Raw genomic sequence first — 19,121 nt, 5'->3', positions numbered from 1 at the left:
AAACTATGTATATTATGCAAAATATCTGGGTCATAGAAGTAGCGTTGGCAGATTTTTTACAAATCCGGTGTGGGACTTGCTTGGTATTTTAGTGCTAATACGTGCTTGTAGTTCTACCAAGCTCTGTTTATGTTCCAAGTTGCTGGGCTGTGGGGGTCTGTGAAACACATCTCAAATGGGACAGTATCCGGGCATTCCTGCTGCAGAGCTGGCTGTTCTGTGCTGCTGCCTTTGCGCTCTACTTTTTCCCCGAAACGTGCCAAAATACAAAATTGAGAGAGGGGTCTGTTTGCGCTTACGTGTTGTCGTATGGGCGTAGAGGGTACAGTTCCTACAGAGCTAGAGTACAAGACCGATTTGGTTGGTTCAGCAGTCGTTTACTAAAGAATAATTTCCTTTAACCAATCCTTCACTGTTATGTGGCCAAGATGTTAATTAGCTCATTGTTTCTGCTTAATTTTGTGACAGTGCTATAATTATATCCCCCAGTTGTGCCATGAAGTAATTGCTGTACCTTTGCCAAATTTTATGTTGAGATATGTTATTGGTAAACTTCGAATTTGGCAGAGGTGTTTTGAAAATACTGTAAGGCAGTCAGTAATTTTTATATTTCTTTATTTAAAAGACAGCCATTTGGCAATTTCAAGCTTTGAGACTGTACTGTCAATGTAAATAGAATATTGATTTTACTCCATTTCCTATCTCATTAGAGTCATTGTCATGAGGATGAATTCACATTGTGTAATTATCTGTTCTTGCTGACAGTTCTCATGTCATTGAGACTGGCGTTTTCAGCTTCCACTTTCTCTGAGCATGAAAATAGCATTCTTCACTGCCATGTTCTTCTTTAGCGTTGTGCTTTTTGTCTGTCCAGCTTTATACATCTTTCTTTCTGGAAGACGTGTGTGAATTGAGATAGAGAAAACGGGAACGTCCAGCAAAGCCGGTTACAGGGAGAGTGAAAACAATGGCTCTTCGGGAACAGTTCCCAGTGCAGTGAGACACTCCTGTTCAGATTCCTTATTTTTGTGTCAAAGATTGTAACGAGAAGAGGAGGAAAAACGTATCGTTAACCTGGCTGTACAACATTTCTTTATAGCAATAAGGGGAAGTAATAAAAATTGAATGTATTTAATCACATGGTCCTTTCTGTGTTAGTTTCACTTTCTTGGGCATTTCCAGATAACCTCTCCATTGATTTGTGAAGCTGTTTCTTCATCATTTTCGTTGGCCGAGCTCAGCAGACAGCTAAGTCATCTCTCTTACCCTCTTAAGGAATGACTTCTCGGTGTTATTTCTCTCTTTTGGCTTTTCTGAGAATCACTTTTTAATTTGCTTCCAATATTTTTAGCTTCATTTTCCTTGTATTCCCAATAATCCGTGAAGGCAAGGTTTTGCTTTGGCCAAACCAATGTTGCAGCATTCCCAAGGCAAGTAGCAAATACTTCCCAATTTCAAAAGGTGAACTTCAAAAACCACCTGTGGATTAACAACAGCTTTTAGTACTGAATGGCCTACTAGGTGGAGTCTGGAAACTGTCAGCCCCCAAATAATTTTTAATTGAATTGAAAAAAAATGCAATAAAAATCAACTCAAGCCCTTTCCTCTCCTCTCCCTATGGTTCCTCCCTCTGGATTTGTTGCAGTCTTTCCTAGCTTATCAGAGACAGCCTGAAGAGAGACATCACGTGTATCTGCTGGGGTTTTTTGCAGAGCGGCATCCTTCAGTATCTGGGGCTTACTGGGGCCTCCTTATTGACTTGGAATATCACAAGACAATTTCAAAGTGGGGGGAAATAGTTTATGCAGATAAAAATTACAGTTCTACGCTAACATCTTCCTTTATTTAGTGGAGATATTGAAGATACACCTCTGGTCTGAAGTCAGTCTTTATTTTTGCTAGAAGGCTATTTTTAAAGCTGACATTTCTGGCTATGTGTTCAGGTAGATAACAAATTCTGACAAAACAATTTTTCTTCAAGTAACTGTGCAGACAAAGTATACATCTAGCATTTCTTCACATTCAGAAGATGTACCTCTGAGGCATTGCAGCTCCTCGGAGTAATAGTTTTCGTAGCTGGCACTCTGAAGAATGAGGGGTGAAATTCAGCCTTGTTTAATGCAGTTAGAGATACGTGACAGACCTCAACAGGAGCAGGATTTCACTGTAAGTTGCTAGTCCCACTCCAAATAGAAAACTCCATACAAAGCTAGGAATCAAACATAGTTTTGTGAGTTGTGCTAGAAAGATTACTCCTTTCACCACATGTGAGCACAAAAGATAGTTTTCATCTGTTTTCATTTTGTATGTTGCCTTCATGCTGTCTTTCTTTCCTTGGTAGGGGTGACTACTCTTGTAATGAGAGTGAAATTAAATATCATGTTTTGAAAATGTGGCCTTTAACTTGCTTTGGCTTTAGCATGTAAAATACATCAATCGCTGCTCTAACTCTTCCTGGTGTTTGGAAAAATCAATGCTTGGTATGGATTGTATACCAAACTGATGAACAGGAGAAAATCCCTGCTTAGAGCTATTTCACAGCTTTGTTGTAGAGAGCTCTTACTGCCTGCATCTGCATCGGCATCACCCTCTCCTGAGAGTCTCACAGGGAATAAACGTTCATAACAACACTCAGAAGTCGTTGTTTCGTGCTGTGCGAGAGTGATGGCGGGAGGAAGTGGATACATCCATGGTCTCTGTCTGTGGAGACAAGAACAAGTTGCGGTACACCTTGGCTGGAGGCTGGGTGATGCGTTCTAGGTTTCTGAAAGCTCTCTGATGCAAAGGGCAGTCCTGCCGAGTCCTGCACGAGGCGACTGGGACGCCTGGAGCCCGTCCCGTCGACGTGCCTAGGTGGGCCCGCTGGCATGTGGCCGTGGGCAGGCGGCATCGTGAGGTCCCGGCATATTGTTCTGTGCTTTCAAATCTCTTGGCGCTAACCTGCCGTGGCTGGGTGGCATGGCACAGGTGGGAAAGCCACGCTTGTTTGCCTGAGCACTTGTTACAGAACGAGTTTTCAAGACCTGCGTCTCTGCTGTATCCCCATGCACTGATCGGTAGTGACTGCTGGCGTGGGGTGACTTGACTTCTGAGCTTTAGGCTGTTGAAACAAATGAATATCTGTGTTTACCAAGAAGACACCTAGCTGTTAACTTACGCTTGCAAGTCGTTATGCAGAGTTGTTTGTCTGTTGCTAGCAGGGATTAAAAATGTGGGCGTGATTACAAGTGTCCTGGCAAGGAAACCACGGTGCCTGTTATAATCTTATTAGCTGTATTAGGTGTGCTTTACTTCTCCTGTAGTTTGTTGTTCTAATCACTTAGTCCCTGGAAAAAGACTGTTCGTAGATTTTCCTTGTCTATCAGTTTGCATCCACGCTGAGCAGAGCCCCTTCCCAAGATGTGTTTCTGATGACACTGTCAGTGATCCTGCTTTGGGGGGTGGTGGGAAATACGAAGATTATGGAGCAGTGTCTTTAGAAAGACTGGGATGGGAACAACCTTCCCCTAAACGCAGGCAGAGGGGATGCTGCTGGGGGTTGCAGCGGTGGCGGGAGAATTCCCATCGTCGGTGTTGCCCGCGGGCTCCGGTGTTGTCCCGCAGCGTGCCGTGGGCACGGCTGCGAGGGCCCCTCTGCTCTGTGCTCCAGGCTGCTCCTTTGAGATCTCCAGGCTGGGACAAGGCGTTAATTTAGACGTGGCCCCAGACTCCTGTGGCAAAGCTGGGCATCTGAAACTCGTCTCAAGGGAACACCCTTTCCACCTTGGCATCCGCGGGGAAAGGTTTACCCTCTCCTTTCTAGATGTTAAGTGCCTGGGTGTGTTTTTAAGTGAATGATGTTTATCAGGAAGCTTGTAGTTGACCTGCCGTATGTTAAGGGGAGCAAACAAAGGGCGTGCTGAGTAATCCTCCTCTTCTGGGGCGGCAGCGCGGGCGTGCGGGCACAGCTCTGCCCCGGCCGCGGGTGGGTGCCGCTCCAGGTCCAGGCTGGCTGGCGGTGCCCCGAACCGCGTGTTGGAGGCCAGGGCTACCGAGGAGCGCACGGCTGCCGCAGGCGGGCCGCCGGGGCCCGGCCGCCTCTGTCAACACGCGCCGTGTGGGCTCTGCCCTCAGCAGAGGCAAGTGCCGCGGGAGCTCCCGTTACCGACCCCGGGCGGTGACCGCCGCACCCTGACGCTGCCTTGTAACGGGCTCCCGGCGGGCCCGGCCTTCGGCGTCCCTTCGGCCGCGCCCTCTCCGTGCGGGGAGCCCGTACCTGCGGGCCGCAGCCGGCGAGGCCCGGGGCCGGGGGGGGCGGGCGGGCGGCGGGGCGGGGCGGCGGCGGCGCGCAGGCGGGAGGGCGGGCGGGTCAGCGGACGGTACCATTCCCCGCGCCGCGCGTGGGCGCTCCGGCGGCGCCGCCGCCGCCGCGATGGTCCGTCCCCCTCGCTGCATGTCGGGTAGAGCCCGGGCCCACACGCTCGTCCTGCGGCGGCCGGGCGAGCCCCGTCGGGCGGGCGCGCTCGGGGCAGCGCAGCCAGCGTCTGACAGGCGCGACCTTTCATAAGACGGCCCCCGCCATTGGCTTCCCGCCCGGAGTATCGCTGCAACGCTATCTGCGATTGGCTCGCTCCCGATCATGCCTGGCTCCGCACGGGGAAGCGGCCCCTCTCCTCGCAGCCCGGCGGCGGCTGGCGTGAGTGCCCTGCGCGGGGCGGCGGCGGCTCCGCGGGACACCCCGAAATGCCGCCCGGTGAATTGTAACGTGTCTCTTCTCTCTACAGGTTGGTACTAAGAAGTGCCTTTCCTGACGTCTCTGCTGCTTGGGACCGCTTCTAGAGCAGCCGCTGCTTTTTGCCTTGCTTGCTGCCAGCTAGACTGCGACGACAGCGCATCCGCCCGCCACCTCTAGCCAGACACCCCACTGCCACCCAAAACCGAGAGAAGGGCGCTATCGGGCCTTGCCGTAGGCTGCTTTACTGTAAAAATAAAAGTTTGCTGAGAAGGTCAGATATCTGCTGCCCGAAAATCGAGGAGAGGAGGAAAAAAAAACAAAAACCAAACCAAAACCAACCCCAAACAAAAAAAATCCAGTCTCGATCGTTGCTCTAAACTGCTGCATCTGTCTATGCCAAACTAATCGATACCGATCGCACCGCAAAGCCCCGCTGCAAATTCAGCTGCGTGGAGATTACCTTTCAGACAACTTGACTGAAAGCAGCTTGGAAACCCCGTGCCGGAGGGTCCGCCACGTTTTCATGCTTGCATTGTGGGCTCCGGTTGGCACTCAGGATGGGTCACTGAGCGCACGAGGCTAGTCCCGGGCCACACTTCTTAACGTTCACCTTGCTGGTAATCCTAGCATTTCTCTAAGTACGAAACCTCTGTCGATCGAGAGTGTCACGCTGTGAACTCCTGGTGGCACGTCTTTCCCTTGAGGTTGCGGCCACCCAATTTTACACGTACTTTTAAAATAGGGAGCGGGGGAAAGGAAGTATTCTGGAGGTGGCGCTTTCATCATTTCCAGTTTATCAGTTCAGCTACTCGTTTGTCCGTTTTATTGGAGATTTTAACTACCTGTAAGATCTAAAGATGGCTGTTAGTGTCACGCCGATTCGGGACACAAAATGGCTAACGCTGGAAGTGTGTAGGGAGTTCCAAAGGGGGACTTGCTCACGACCAGACACGGAATGTAAATTTGCACACCCATCGAAAAGCTGCCAAGTTGAAAATGGACGTGTAATCGCCTGCTTTGATTCATTGAAAGTGAGTAAATATTATATTATTTTCAAGGACGTACAGTTAATGAAAGAAGCAGTTGTAGTTGGAGCCCGAAAGGGAGCGATTGCTGGCTGCCAGCAGTGGGATGTTTTGCTGCTGTTATTTTATTGACGCTTGTTGATTTGTTTTGCTGTCTTCCTCAGGGGAAGGGGAAGGATAGGGGGAATAAAGGGAAAATACGCCTGGCAGGGCTCAAATCCTCCGTTATGGCTACAGTGGCTGGTTCTTTGCCTCCAAATTATTCTCTGCCTGTAGCTGGAATAAAGGGCACTTCACGTAGAAACAGCAAAGTCACTGTAAGGATTCTTTGTTTTTAATAGCACAAACCACGTAAGCAATATGATGATTTGTTTCCATCTCGTAACTACCGGCGGGTTGCTGGTGTCTCTGGACAGCTGATGGTGAATCTTAGAAGAGTGTTTTCTTCCCTGGGTTATTTGGGTGTCTGTGAGCACCCTGCTTGTATTTCTGTGTTTGGGACTGCTGTGGTTATCCTGCCTTTTCACAAATGCACTTGCTTAAGGGAAGGACAATGGTCAGCAGAAGGCAGGGTGCCTCTAGACGTGCAAGCAGGGCTGTAGCAGAGAGGGTACAGCCTCGCTGTGGTTTTTAGGAGGCATGTCCGAGTTAGGCGCTGTAAATGTATGGCTGCTGTTTTACTGTAGCTGTAGTTTCAGTAATAGGTGTTAAACGTGTGGATTCCAGCGCCTTCCCTTCATTTTTTATGAATTCAATAATGTTCACATTTAAAATACTCATCCCACAGATTAATTCAGTAGAGTCATAAAAAATCAAAAGTTGGGAAACAGAAAGATGTCTGTCAGGTTTTCCTACAGCGTAAGTCTCTCTTCTCGGGACCAAATCCTGGGAAGCGGAGCAGCGCCCGAGTGCGTGGAGTTGGCTCACGGCAGAGACGTGCTCTGGGGAGGGAGTCGTAGCTGTAACCAGCTACTGCAGGCTGTGCAGCCGGGCCCCGCTCGCAGCGGGAGCTGGGCGGGAAGTGGGTTTGTAGCGGTTTTATATAAATCCTGCAACGCTCCTGAGTTTAAAAATGTGCCTTGTCGCAGAGCAGGGTAGAGGGTGAACCTTTAAAATGTTCTCGGGCCCGAAATACCCAGCCCCACCACACCAGCCGTGTTTTAACTGACGGATATTGAAATGGTTTTGTTTGCGTTGTTCAGAATTATTTTAAAATTACAACAATTATAATGCGGGGGAGGGGGGAAGAAAAATTCATTTTAAAACGTGCAGGTAAATTGTTTCTAGGCGTTAAGAAAGCATTGGGGTTAGGAGCAGTGCCGGGGCTGCCGGTGCCGATGGGGAGTCCCGGCCCTGAGGCGTCGCCCTCGGCGGAGGAGCGGTCCAGGGCCTCTGACCGTGGGGCCGCTGCGGCCACCGCCCCGGGCTGCAGCGAGCCCGCCTGGCGCTCCCTCTTCGCGGCGAGGCGCGGTGTGGTGTGGCGCGGGCCGGCTGCTGCTGCTGCGAGGACGCGGCAGCGCGGGTGCCACCACGGCCACCCCGCCGGCGCGTCGTCGGAGGCCGCACGGCCTGCCGCAGCGGGGACAGCCATGCTGCAGCGCTGCACCCACGGCCACGCGCCTGCCGGAAACACGGGCCTGGCCTTGGAGACTCAAACCTGCCTCCACGAGAGCGGAGACGTATTTACTGGTAAAATAGTACCCGCAGTATCTCCTGCTTTAATTTCCCACCAAACTGGTATTGGATCGCGTGGCGCACCACAGTCGCAGCGGCCTTACTCCGCTGGCCTTGCGCTTTTCAGAGCGGGGATCCGTCGGAAAAGGTTGAAACGAGACACCAGAGTTAATTGGACGTGAATCTCCTTCGCTATGGGAGGCATCACCTGCATTCGTGGTACATCACCATCCTCCGCTCAGATGTCTGACCTCCATGGTCGCTGGAGGCACCTTAAAATCTCGGTGCTGGACGAGGAGGCCAGCGGCGCTGGAGCGGCAGCGTGGGCTTGTGTCTGGATGAGAGACAAACCGGGGACCGGCCGGGCTTCCCCGTCCCCTGCGGCGTGGCTGGCGCTTCTGTTGCCGGCAGCAGGGCTCTTCCGTTTCCTTTTTTCATGAAGGGGAGATGATTATCACCTTTGTAAAGAGCTGCAACGTCCGCGGATAGTAGCTGTAGGTAACGTTACAGCGTTATTACCTTGCTTCAGAATACCCTGTCAAACAGAGTCTTCTGTTGCCCCTGTAAAGTCAATGCGGTACCCCAGTTGTAAGCTGGGAAGGAACCTGCTGTTTAAAAACATGCTGCTTGCCAGACATGTTTCCTTGTGTTCATGCTAAAAGGTTTACTCGTGGCTGAGGTGCTTCCTCCGCACGCTGTGTGCTGGAGAGGCTCCCGGGGGATGCGGGGGATCCCCTCGCTGCAGACCGGGGAGCAGGGCCAGGTCGCGTTGCTGCCGGAGCCGGGAGAGCTGCTCGCTCCTGAGTGCTGCTGGTTTTTTGGTTTTTTAGTGAAATAGCTTCTATAACGTATGAAAATACCTTTGGTACATAGAAAATGGAATCTCTCGTCGTTGAATTCCCTGCCCAACCCACACGGCAGAAAAGCAGTTACTCAGTTTTGGTTTTGTTTCACATCTGTGTCAATTTTTGTGTCTGCTAAGCTGAACGAGCACTAGTTACTTTCTTATGTTTTCTGCAATATCACAAACTTCAGATGTTACGCAAAAACAGTTTAGGGAGATGTTATACCAGATTTGTCTAGACCCTGTGAGGTCGGTTTAATAGTTTACCAAAGGAAAAAAAAAAAAAAGATTTTTGATCAGGACATTCAAAAATAATTTTTAATATTTCAGTAACTCAGTGTGGATGTAATATCCTTGCTCTTTACTAAAACAGCAGCACAGCTAAAAATTGACCTTAATATTAAAATACTTGATTTCTTAGAAATGTATGTAATATTAGTGTTAACTAAACAGCACTTCTTGCATTGTCTCTTGGACCTAAGACAGATATTTAGTCACTGTATTTTTCTGTGAATGCATCTTTCACTGATAGCGCTCCCAAGAATTAGTGCTAGTGTCTTAGGAAAAGCCCTTTCTATTAGCTGACATCAGGCAGGTGCGTGTTAGCGCTGCAGAGAGCTGCAGCCCCGATAGCAATACTCGCTCATGAGCTGGAGATGGCCTGCGTGCTCTGCTATATTTAGAACATAAACAGGCAAAGCAAATACTTTCTGAGGGGACCCCGTGAAATGGCAGTACCCTTCAGCTCTGCCTGGCAGACTTTGGCCTCCGTCCCAGGTGTCCTCCGCGGATGTTGTGCAGGGACGGCGCGCACGGAGCTCGCAGGCAGCCGCAAGACAGTACGACTCATCTGGTCTGCTCGTAGGAGGTAAAAATAGGTTTCAGAAGTGGAACTTTCAGCTTGGGTAAAATACTCCCCCCCCCCCCCCCCGAAATGAAAGCAAAAACTGTGTATGTAGGTCTAGAGCAAAACCAGGGGCATCTACTCCCGCGGACCTCTCCTCCATGTTGTGTTGCCAGCCGCAGGCACCGTGCCGGCGTTTGCAGGGGCTGCCGGTGCAACCGTGGCACTGCAGCACCGATCTCCGGGCACGCGTCGCTTGGTGGGAAACGGGTGTGCGCCTTCTGGGCTCTTTCTTAATTCTGAATTGGTAACAAACAGCAGTTGTTCCGTGTTAATTGAAGTGTGGGGGAGAAGAAGGAAGACACGCACATTTCTGTGACCTCGGCGAGCTGGTGCAAGGAAGAGGTCAGGGCCGCGTCAATCAGAGCAAGATTTTATCATCCCTCTGTTGAATACCCTGCTTCATAATTAGTCCTAATGAAATCTGCAAGGCTGTCCTTAGGCTAGTGCATTAATCAAGATAAATGCGTGTGGGATAATCTAGCACTTAGATATTAGGAGGATAATTTTAAAACAAGAATGATTATGTAGTATATTCAAATTGTGTGCTTGAGTGGCTGAGTCAGCTCCAGCTCTGGCTCTGCGTTGTTTAAATGCCGTAGGATTTTTTTCCTAAATTTGGATGCCTAAAAGCCTGTTAAACTGTCTACAGCAAAAATAAGCTCTTGAGTTCCTAAATCAGGAAACTGGTTTGCAGCAGAAATTAGATCTTTAGCATAATTTTAAAACATTTTTCTTCATTTTTTGCTTGGAAAAATACGCCTAAGTAGGATTCATTTTTGAAATTACATTAACTTCATCAGATGTTCCGATAGATGAGTCATCTGACGTTTCCTGAAAACTGAGATAAAGGTGTCTTAACAATGGGGAGATGGATGTCAAATGCAGATCTTGTGGGAGGCTGCAGATGCGCCGAGGACGCCCCGTCAGCCTGCCTGCAGCCTGTCTGCGCGCGCCACGTCCTTTGGCTGCCACGCTGCCTTTCCTAGCCATATATGTTTGAAAGTGTAAAAACAACGAGGAAGAAAGCGGGGAGAGGGTGATGTGGGCTCCGACTGTCTTTTCTGCAGCGCTGCCTGGTTGCGGTCGGCGCTGCTGTTAGTCGGCGCGTCTCCAGTCGGTGGGCTTTCTGCGGAGTGCAGACTGTTGGGATGCGAAATCTGTCGGTTCTAACTGATCTGAACTTCACGTGATTTCAGTGGACCCGGCGAGCGGTGCAGGATTTGGGCTGAATCACAGTTCATCTCTTTGGAGCTAATATTCACTACGGGCATTGCAACTTTCCAATAGATTTTTGCTCTCTTAAGTTGTGCTCCTGCTAAGGCAGCTACTTCATGCTCGAGTTGGGTGTCCCGATGAAATGTAAAAACTTTTTCCTACTTTTTCCTTCAACAGCTGAAAAGTCTTGAACTTCCACGTTTCTCTGCTTTTTTGAAATTCTGCAAAAAAGCCAGGAAGTTCAAGTCTTTTCACTGATGATGTTTGCAGCTCTGGTGCCTTGCGTCTAAGATCCACCACTACGTAGTATGTTAGTATTTTATCTTCTGTTGTAGAAGTACTTATTTTTTAAAAATGAAATGCCTGAACTCTGTAAAAGTGACATGCCACTTTTTGCTGAGTCTTAAACATATACAAATGCATTATTATTATTATAGGTGAACTCGGTGAGCACCTTATTTCTACCACCTCAGAGATGTAATTGTTAATTGTTCAAATCTCTCTACTTCGTCACTGAGTCACAATATAATGACTTTTTGACTTGTCGTTCCTCTTCGTGTTATACTTAGCTAAGGGTGTAGAATAAGGACCTTATTTATTTTAATACCATGAAAAGAAAATCACGGTAAGCGTATTTCACTAATAATGTGAGAATGGCAGATCATTGGCTCTGTCAGTCTTTTTATTAAGGCAGAAGAAAAAATCCGGAAACATAGTTACAGAACACTTCAGCAGGTGACTCTTCCGTAATTTTAACTTTGGGGTGTACAGCATCACTTGGGTGCGAGGCCGTAACAGCATTCAGGGCGCAGAGGTTCAGCTCGGCTGAGGGGCTGGGAGGCGGATGGACACACCTCTGATTCCAAGGAGACTTGTAGAGCCTTGGAAAAAAATGAAAACATAAACAGTGTTCACATTCCTAATATCTGATTTGCCGTTATTCTCCTCCTCAGCCTGCGTGTCTGCCAGTGGGCTGAGCTCCAGAAGAGGAAGCAAAGGGAAGGTTGCAAATACATTGGGAAAATAGTGCAATTGTTAGGCTGAGTGGCAAATAGTCCATTAAAAAAACAATCGAAACCGTGCGTGTTCCTCTGTGGGAATATAAATGGCATTTTGAAATCTTATCAGATACACAGACCAAAGAGTTATGGCTTACTATGGCGTTCAGAGTTCATATTACAGTTTCAGCTCTACATCTGCAGGAAGAAATTAAAAAAAAATTAAAACATTGCATTGCAGCATTTGCACTGTCATTTTTTCAGAGACTGTACATAACAGAAACCAGCATGGGTTCCTGTTATGTATGGTCAGGAACTCTGCTCTGTACAGTCAAGATCAGTAAAAGTCTGAACTAATTTGCGGGGAAAATTTAAAGAGGCGTAAAATAAGAAAGCCTCCTGTCAAGAATATTCAGCCATTCGTCCCGAGTCTTCAAATGAGCGGTCAGAAGCCGCCTGTGAGGCCTCTCTCCTTCCCGGGATGACCCCAAGTCTCTGTTGCTCTGTTTTTCTGAATACAGATGCCTCGTTGCCAAGGTTCACTCTAAAATTTGTTGGAAGCAAAAAATTACATTTGAGACCGAGTGATCACATCTGGTTTTTGACTTTGGAGAAGCAGTAGCGTTTCTTCGCTGGGACTGCGTAGCCTCGTTAGCCCAACAGGATGCCGTTTAGGCAATACTGCCCTGGGTGCTTCTTGGAAGTCTGTGCTTCGCGTCAGGAGTAGCTCCTGTGTCGGGGCAGAATCTAATGTCTGAGAAGGGCCAGTCTTCTAGAGGAGAGGTCTCAAAGCCAAGGCAAGTCTGCCGCCCTCCTACCAATTTGGTCAGATTGTGAAAACCCTGTTAAGAGAAGAAACAGCATTGTTTTGGGGATGATTAGTAATGGACACCTCTTTAATCCTCTCTCTGTTTTCTTATGCTTCCTTCTGTGCTGCCTTGTATTCCCCGTGGATTGGTGATGGATGCGTGGGGCTGGGCGCGGTGGAGAGCCAAGCGCCTGCTCTCCCCGTTCCGCAGCAGCAGTTCTCGCCCTGGGAGCCAGCTCCCGGCACTGTCCCGGCACAGTCCTGCTGCTGCTCGGGGTCCAGACTCGGGGCAGGGGGGGTGGCAGTGCCCCGTGCTCAAGCACAGGTTTGGGGTGCAGAAGGCTTTGGTAAAGAGCAATTAAAAAGTATTCCTGTGTACCTTTCCCCTGCTCTGCGTCGCTGTCAAAGGGAACAAAAAGACGGAGAAAGCAGAGTCCGATGCTGTCTGGAGCATCTTCGAGGGGGGAGCGCTGCCCGCGGCATCAGGCCAGCTCTCCTGTTCTGGGGACCAGGATCCCAGACAACACGCAATTTCAGTGACACTAATGGCTTGATTTTGTCCACTGATTGCCTGGCTGTCTGTTTCCGCCCACTGGGATTGTCTTACAATGCGTGGGGGAAGTAAGAGGGTGATCTTTTGTCTTTAAAGGGTATGAAGCCACCTCACTGAGTCTCTGTCGTGCCGGCTGTGCTGACTGGCGTGCTTGCCGGTAGCCTCAATCGCGAGGGACTGGACTTGCACAGGTGAATCTGCCCGCAAGCGGCACAGTGGCAGCTGGTCCCTGCTCGCCTGACTGCGCGAGCCCCGTGCCATGGCTGGGGCCTCCAGGCTTTTAGTTTCTTCATCCAGGGCTTCACAGCAGCACTTAAATTAGTTCCTGTACAAAATAACAAAAGGGATGCTTTGATTCTGATCCAGTTTTCTGTCTTTTTCCTTAATTTGCACAGTGCCACTTGAAGGGCTACTGCTACTGAAAAAAGATTTAAGTAAACTTTGAATTATAATATACTGAAACACGGAATTATGCAAATAAGAAAACCTTTTGGGGGTTCATGTTTGAATTTATTGAAATACTTATGACATAACCTCTTTGTTAGGGAATATCTAATTATTTAACCGATACAAAATACTAGTGGAGGTAGTTGGAAGCAACTTCAAGATTTTGATCAAATAGAGGAAAATAGTAACATCTGATAAAGTGGATTTTTTTAAAGAGGAATAATAAATCCAGCTACTTCATCTGCAGGGTGTAGCAGTGCTGGACTGTTTCACACCAGCAATGGCAAGCTGTGGGACGCAGCAGCTTCATGAGCTCCTGCGGCATCAGTAGCAGCAACGTAGGAGACCTTGAAGGACTGCTACTTCGTGTGATCCCACCAGAAGCTGCGCTGGAAACTGGTCGCGTACCCAGGCAATGCTGGTTTGAGCTTCGGGAGCTCCGGGGCGTCCCTGTTGGCAGCTGCCGCCGCACCACCCCTGCAGGGTGAGGGACTGGCAGGGTCGCGGCAGAGCGGTCCGGCGCGTGCCTCCTGCCCAGTCGGGTCCGTCATCCACCCGCGGGCAGGCAGCAGCATTTCCTGAGGGACAGCACTATGGCAGAACTGATGAGTGCCATCATGGGCGTTGCCCCCGCGGGTGCCCATGTGCCCAGCCCGGAGCCAAGGTTGGCTCCGTTACAGAGAAATGGAGCTGCGTTTCGTGGGCACTGCCTGGAGAGGTGGTGACCCTGCTTCAGAGTGAGTAGAGGCGTTCCTGGATGTATCTGGATGTATGGATGTATCTGGATGTATCCTGGATGTATGGTCTTATCGATGTGGTAAACAGGATCTGTTTCCTCAGATTGCATTTTTTTATATCCTAGTCAGTGCATAAACTTCCCACTTGATAAAAGTGCTAAACTCAGCAGCCTTTTGCACCCCGATGCACTTTGACTGCCAGCTCTCAACCCTGGAGATCCTGAAAAGTTCTCTCACTTTTCAGAGACAGGATGCTGGGAACACTAGTGCTGCTCCGATGGGAGAATGCTGATGCTTTAGAAGTTTGCTCAAAGGCTGCTGAAGAGCAGTGGTGCTTTAGCAGGAGGGTTTGAAGGGGCCGGCTGGGGTAGCGGGTTTGGATCAGGCTTGCATCTCGAGAGCACTTCAAGTGCTGTGAAGTTCCTGGAAAGATTCTTTTCGGCTCCAGATGCCTTTGGACCATTCCTAACTTGGCGAAATAGTACAGAGAGTCAGTAAAAAAGGAAGAGAGTAGTATTTGAAGGAAGGAGCATTTTTTTTGAGGAAACAAAGCTATTTACTTTTTGTCAGCATGATTTCGCTGAAGTTGAATGGGATGGTGTCCAGGCTTAAATATAAACATAAATAATGGTAAGACTGAGATTTAAATTTGAAAAAGAGGAACGGCAAAGTATGGAATCATCCTTCATGTGTGTGCACACTGTCCATCCTGCCATGCGGGCTGCACAGGAAGGCACGTGTCCTTACATGCCCCAGAGGCCCGGAAGCGGCCGACGTAGAGAGGGGGCTGTGGGGACGTATTTTGGATCACAACGTAGAGAGGGGCTCTGGGGACGCGGGTGGTGGGTGGCTCTGAGGCCACCTCCGTTGGGGGAGATGCCTGTGGGAGCAGTAGGGCCAGACGTTCTGTTGAACCCGAGATGGAAGATGGCAGTTTACGGCTGGGGCAGATGATGGGCAGGAGTCGGCTGGGGTACAGGGGGGTCTGCAGTGTACCTGGGGAGCAGGATCGTTTATTTGTGGACACGCTGAAAATAATGCATTCCAGGAGCAGCCATGCCAGCCCAGGGTAGCTGCAGGTGCAGCAGGTAACCACCACTTTGCAGGAGTAAAGGCCATTGCTTTCGGCTCTTCTTCAGTCTTTCCTGTTTCCTGGTGATGGACTGACTTGCTGTCCGGGGGCAGTACCCGCCTGCCCAACTTCAGGGACATCGGAAGCCCTGTGGCATTTTAGCCCCTAGCAATATTAATGCTTCTTCAATTTCCAGCTTTTCCAGTGCCGTTTTCCCTTTCCCTGTGCTTTCTCTAGACGTAAGTCCTTTTAAAAACATCCTCAGTCTTCAAAGCACAACTACAAGCTGATCATAGAAGTTACTAGGTTAAGACTGCAAGAAGTCACAAGAATGAATTTTAACAAGTTTGACTAGTGCGTGCTTTATAGGTGTGGAGAGAAAGCTAAGGAATAACCATGTGTAAAAGCGTGCAAGTGAGCAAGCAGAGTTTCATGATGGACTTGTAACAGGGGTTACACTCTACGAGCACAGACTGATGATCCATTGCAGAAGTGTATTTCTTTATCCTGGCGGGATTCAGCCTAAAGTCCTGTGCGATTTCGGTGCTAGTCTTCTGTACTGGGCGAGGGAGATGCTGCGCATTTATTTTAAGAGAAGTCTTTCCAGCCTTGACTGGCCCATGGAGAGGCTTTTCACTTCACAGGAGCCTGGCAGATTTTTAGCTCTGTGTAGTAGCTAGCGTAGCAGCGTCAAGAACAGTGCGCGTTTTTTCTCGTTCGTTAATGTAGTAGGCATGTTTAACTGAAGTCTTTTGAAAACAACAGACAGAAGAAAATAGACTTCTGTGAAATGTTTTCTGGGACCTTGAGAGTCACTGTAACCTGTAACTCACTGTAAGTCGCGAAGCAAATACTTGGACAAAAAAAATTGTACACTTGGTCCTGCTCTTCGAGCAGAATTCAGCCGTCAGCGTGCAGCTGCTCTGAGCTCGCAGCGCGTTGTACAGCTGGAGACAGGGTGAGCTGAAGCTGGACAGGCTGCGTGGCTCTTCTGTCGCTTCCCATTTTCTATGGTGGAATCGGGGTTTAGAGCCAGCTTTTGATGTGTAAATTGTGCCTGTAATTCAGCTTTCTGGGGGTAGGGCACGTTCAAAAGGTCGTTTGCATTAACGTGTCCTTGCTTGTCCAGTACCCTGGTAAAATCTTCCCTGCAGTGAACTGAGTTAAGAGAACCCAGATTTATGCAGTGATTCCAACCGAATGGAAATACAGGCAAGTCAGGAAAAACCCTGATTGCGAAAACTGAATGATTAAAGCTTTCACACTCAAACTAGACGCTCCTCGAAGGCAACAGAAGAGTCAGTTCTTTGTATTTGTTATGTTGTTATTTATTCCTGTTGTTTATTGAACACTGAGGCTGCACCTGGTGTTCTATGGAGCAGAGTAAGATGTTTCCCTTGCACAAGGCACCCAGGAAATGGATGGGTGGATGCCCATGGATGTGTACGGCAGCTTTATTTCAAGGGAAAGTACCTTAAAATGAAAAGTTCTTTTTTGATAGTGGAGCGCGAGGAATTGTTTTGTAGAAAAAAAGGTAATTTGTGATTTAACTATTTCCAGTTGATGCTGGGGGGGCTTGTGGTGGGGTTTGTCGGTCAGGGGAATTTCTCACTTGGCCAAGCGTCTGTGGCACAGAAGTAAATGTGCGTGGAGCCGCAAACTGGCAAAATAACCTGCAGCAAAAGGGAAAGCACACTGTAACCAGAACCAGGTGTTTTCATCTTTTTCTGTGGCTGGACTGAACCGGAGGAAAAAAAGGGATTTTTAGAGCAGTAGTACCATGCAGCTTTGGTGAAAACTGACTTTTTTGGAAATGATGATAAACTCTTGAGAGCACTAGTTAAAAGGGTCTCCAGACTGTAAAGTCAACTCAGCTTTTCACTGCGTTGAAAGTAAAACTGTCCGCACTTTACTACTGGTACTAGCAAAGGTAGTATCAATGTGGGATTGGACGATAGTTTAAGATACTGCTGGAAAAAGTGTTTAGAAGTATTTAAACTTTTTTCCCCTGCAGTAACTTACTTGTAACAACTTATTTGCAAGCTGTTTTTTGTGTTCAGGAAACATTCTTAGTGTTAATTTCATTAATGTGCAAACAGAGCAGTGAACACTTGTTTCTGCTCTCTCCCCTGTGAAAGCGCACAATACGGGGAGCAGTGTTGGTGCTGAGGGGAGACAGATTTGCAAGGGAGCTTACTGAACTGTTTAGGAAGAATAAACCTAAAGGCATATAAAAATGTGATAATGTTGGTGAGAAATTCACTTTTCTGCATGTAATCGTTAAATAAGCTTAATGGCAACAAACCAGCTAAAATATGCGTTAAATATAAGGAAATTGATGTGCTGTGCCAGGACCATTGTGAAAATGTAGAAGAAGGTATTACTCGAGGCTGAAGGGAGGCGGGAGGGAAGAGGAAGGCGGAAGCGCAGCCGGTGCGACCCGGCAGCCTGGGCAGTGGGGTCTGTCAGCTGGCGTGGAGTGAAATAAACCCTCCGTATTAGGGCCTCTGGACTGGGACTTGGCCCCTGATGCGGCCGCCAGCTCGGCCCGTGCTTCCAGAGGCGGCCCGGGATTGCCGTGCTCTCAGGAGCGCTTGCGGCAGACCTCAGTCAGCCCAGGTAAACGGGTTTTAAAAATCTTTAAATGGCACCCCAGGAAGATGCAGCCCACTAAACTGGCCATTTGCTAACACAGTGAGAGGACCCCATCTGAAGCACCCTGAGTGAAACCGAAGGGAGACAAGTAGAAACATGTGTAGTCATTTTATTTTTTTTAAATCAGAGGTTTTCCTAGTGACTCGAATGAGAGAAGAATGGGTGCTGTCACATAAATTGGAAAATAAGACCAGCCATATAAATAGCCTGCATAATTTTTCGGAAATACCTAGATACGTACGTGAGGGAGAAGGGCACAGCGATTATCTAGAACCCCAAATTTAAATGCCTGCACAGTGTGATGCAGCTGACTTTTGTTTGTGGTACAGCTACTTGTATCATTAAAATAAATGAATTGGCAAAGGTAAGGACGCCGTTGTGAGAAGGCAGAAATACCAGCTTTTTGGCAACTGTTTATTGGATCATGGATTACTGTGTTTAAAGCTTTCCTGGAACATTGCTTTCCTAAAGCCTGGGAACTGACTGAAATAAGCTTAAATTGTACACAGTCAGTCTGGTTTACGTACTCTGCCTTCTTCGGAGGCCTTACAGTGATTGATGTTCCCTTGCAATCTTCTCGCTGCCCTCTTCAGTGACATTTTGGTGGAGCAGGACCTTGCAGCCCTCCGCTCCGAGGCGCGCCCAGAGTTCAGCCTGCTGGAGATGCTCGTAGCAGCCGTGACCGGAGAGGGATCCCTCGGTCCCTTGTCAGAGCCGACGACTGCCTTTTCCTGTGGTCGGTGCCGCTAAAAGGCGTTAATTAAAGTAGCTGTAAATGATGAAGGCTTTTCATGTGCCTGCTTCCGTTGAATAGAGATGAGCGTTCCAAAGTGCAAGTTGTATGCGGTGTTGCTCATTTTACTTTTAAAAAGAAGTTTTGAATCATGCAGACAATTAATTCAAATGCTGATTTCAAAAATGGAGAAAAAACTGACTGGGGAATTATTTCCCATTTGGTTTTAAAACCTCCTTGAAGTGCTGGGGTTTTTTTGTCTGGTTGGTTTCTTTTTTAATTATCCACTGCAGGTGTAAGTTGATACGGCTTCTTTATGTTGAAGTAAAGAGCTCTTCCTAAGGAGAGGTGCCAGTTGTACTGGCGAAGGTCTAGAATACCAGAATTTCTGGCTGCTTTGTTATATTACGTCTCCTATTTGAACTAGGGATGGCTTGATTTTATACTTGGGGAAAAAAAAGCAGGGAGAAATAGAAAGAAGCTTTATTGAGTGTAAACTCAAGTATCTCATACCAAAATTATGTGGAACAGACATTATCGTGAAGTGGTTAATTGTAATTAACGTTCATTTAACTGTCGTCGCGTTACTGACCCCGCTGAGGACCTGGCCAGGAGTGCGGATGGCAGGGTGGTTCATTTGCCCTCATCGCGCAGTTCGTGAGGGCAGTGGCCGCTCGGGTCCTGGGCCCCGGGTGCAAATGGCCCAGCGCCATGGTCCTGCAGGCGCTGGGCGGGCAGG

At 48.5% G+C, this 19,121-nt stretch overlaps 1 protein-coding gene across 5 annotated transcripts in view; it reads left to right on the top strand.

Moving 5' to 3' along the window:
- Positions 1–4,584: 4,584 nt before the first annotated feature.
- The window catches only part of MBNL1 (muscleblind like splicing regulator 1), an 85,038-nt gene continuing 70,501 nt past the window's right edge, over positions 4,585–19,121 (top strand). For all 5 annotated transcript variants that reach the window (XM_059822730.1, XM_059822729.1, XM_059822728.1 and 2 more), the window contains exons 1-2: positions 4,585–4,675; positions 4,764–5,745. In XM_059822730.1, the coding sequence (XP_059678713.1) occupies positions 5,572–5,745 (174 nt within the window). In that variant the 5' untranslated portion in view covers positions 4,585–4,675; positions 4,764–5,571. The remainder of the gene's footprint in view (positions 4,676–4,763; positions 5,746–19,121) is intronic.

Source organism: Gavia stellata, chromosome 11 (assembly GCF_030936135.1).
Source record: "Gavia stellata isolate bGavSte3 chromosome 11, bGavSte3.hap2, whole genome shotgun sequence".
NCBI lineage: Eukaryota > Metazoa > Chordata > Aves > Gaviiformes > Gaviidae > Gavia > Gavia stellata.
This window is presented reverse-complemented; position numbering and strand designations above follow the sequence as displayed.